Source organism: Emiliania huxleyi (genome assembly GCF_000372725.1).
Source record: "Emiliania huxleyi CCMP1516 chromosome Unknown EMIHUscaffold_1345, whole genome shotgun sequence".
Taxonomy (NCBI): Eukaryota; Haptophyta; order Isochrysidales; family Noelaerhabdaceae; genus Emiliania; species Emiliania huxleyi.
In genome coordinates, this window is record NW_005201244.1 from 4,991 (window position 1) to 6,916 (window position 1,926).

General features: G+C 61.3%; 1 protein-coding gene across 1 annotated transcript in view; it reads right to left on the bottom strand.

The window, feature by feature from the left end:
- EMIHUDRAFT_460558 (hypothetical protein) overlaps positions 1–278 on the bottom strand; it is a 2,147-nt gene extending 1,869 nt beyond the window's left edge. Inside the window, exon 1 of the mRNA XM_005788482.1 lies at positions 1–278. Coding sequence (XP_005788539.1) covers positions 1–274 — 274 coding nt within the window. The 5' untranslated portion in view covers positions 275–278.
- Positions 279–1,926: the final 1,648 nt, after the last annotated feature.

A 1,926-nucleotide genomic window follows, 5' to 3' on the forward strand; every position in this document is an offset into this window, starting at 1 on the left:
CAGCGAGCTCGAGGGCCGTCCCACCCAGCAGCGACTTGCCTTCTCCATCGGCGGACGGCCCTGCCTTCGCCAGTGGCGAACCCGGCGCTGGAGGCATGTGTCCTGGCATCGCGGACAGCGAGGCGTGCACAGCCGGGGATACGCGTGCTGGCACAGCCGTCTCGCCGCCGTTGGCCTGGTCGTCGCCATTCGCCAAGTCGCTCGACGACACGCTCCCGACACTTGGCGACCGCTTGGGAGAGCACACAGCCTTCACCACCCCGTTCGCCTGCATGGGCCCCGTAAAGACTTGTTGACTTGGGAAAGAATTCTTAAGATACAAGCCTCTCTCACAGCACACTGGCAAAGAAAAAACCTCGCGGCGTTCTCGAAGGAGAGAGCTATCTCGGTGGGCGACGGCTAGCGCATCACACTCCTCTCCTTAAAATCCCTGTGTGGTGGCGGCGTGCCGTCCTCCCATCCCTCCCTTGGGTTGTCTGTTTTCTTTCTTTCTTTCTTTAGAGAGCTATCTCGAACACCTTTCGTCTTTCCTCCTTTATTTTCTCCTTTTCCTCTCCCTAAGAAGACCCCGTTTCACCACCCTGGTACACACGAAGAGAAGAGAAAAATCTCTCACACAGCGCTCAAGCAAGCAAGTGCAGCTCTCACACACGCCGTTTGTTTGTGTGGCCTCGAATTGCCGTGCGCGCGAGCGGTCCCCAACGTGGGTCGTCCTCTTTCACTTTCTAACCGCCAAGCCGCGCGCAGGAATGCGCATTTTATTTGTCCACTTCAACGTACGGCCCCTTGCGCCTTGGAGCTTGGTCAGCTTTGTCTCATGTCTGTTTTTTCGTCTGTTATTCTCCTCAGTTATTCTCTTAAAATAAATAAAAAGGGTCAAACTCTGAGGGGGGGGAGGCAGTAGCCGGTACGACCCAATGCCGCCGCCCGCGCCCGGGGAGTCGGGCACGGGATCGCCGGGGAGGCGGAGTCAACAGGATCTGGCGGAGAAGACGGAACGGCGGCGGGGCCGCAGCCAAAGAAGGCGAGGAGGGGAGGTCGGGCCCCACAATCATCGCGTAACCACCGGAAGGCGAACAGAAGGGAGGACCGAGGGGAGGGAGGACCCCCCCTTCGGAGTGGGGCGTTAAGGAGGCCGCGCGCGGAGCGGTGGGGTCCAAGCGATGATGTCAGTGAGAAGTGTATGTGTTGTCGTACTAGTGTCTGGTGTCTACTAGCTCCGAGTAGAGGGGGCGTTCCGCTGCTAGGGGAAACCCGTGCGACGGTGTATCAGTCGCCTTATGCCACCGTTGCATATCCGGATATGCAACCCCTCGCGTCCCCCCACCCCTGCCGGCGTCTCCGCTTGCCAGGCGGCGGAGCCGCTCCATTCGTCCCAGCCTCCCTCGCGCGACCCAGCGGAGTCCCCAGTCGATCGATCCCACCGCCCAGGCGCCCTCCCCGCCTCGGGCCCCCCCTTGCTATAGCTTCCGCTCGAAGCACCAGCATCCTCCGGATCGACCGGCTATGGCACGGGAATCCTAGGGTCACTCCGTGGCACCGGCGCTTGAGGGCGTAGCTAGCACCATCTCGCGAGACCGACCACGCCGTTCTCCACAGCGCGCTGTCTAGCTCCCTCTGTGTCACCTCAAGCTGGTGTTGGTGTATCCGGTCTGTCTGCGCGACCCGAGTCCCCGTGCGGGGGAGCGGCCCCCGTGCGTTCTCCGTACGTAAAGCCGACTGGTTGGGTAGTAGTCTAAGTTCTGAGCCTCGAGGCTGAGCGGGTCTAAGTGTGACTAGTCACGCTGGGGTGCTTACGCGGTCTAAGATCAGCGAGAGCCTCTTACATCGGCTAAGTCGGCCGTGGCACAGCCTGGGGCCAAGAGGCTCCCACCGTGATCAACGATACGGCGCTAGCCCCCAAATTTTCTTCGCCTGCGGCGGGCG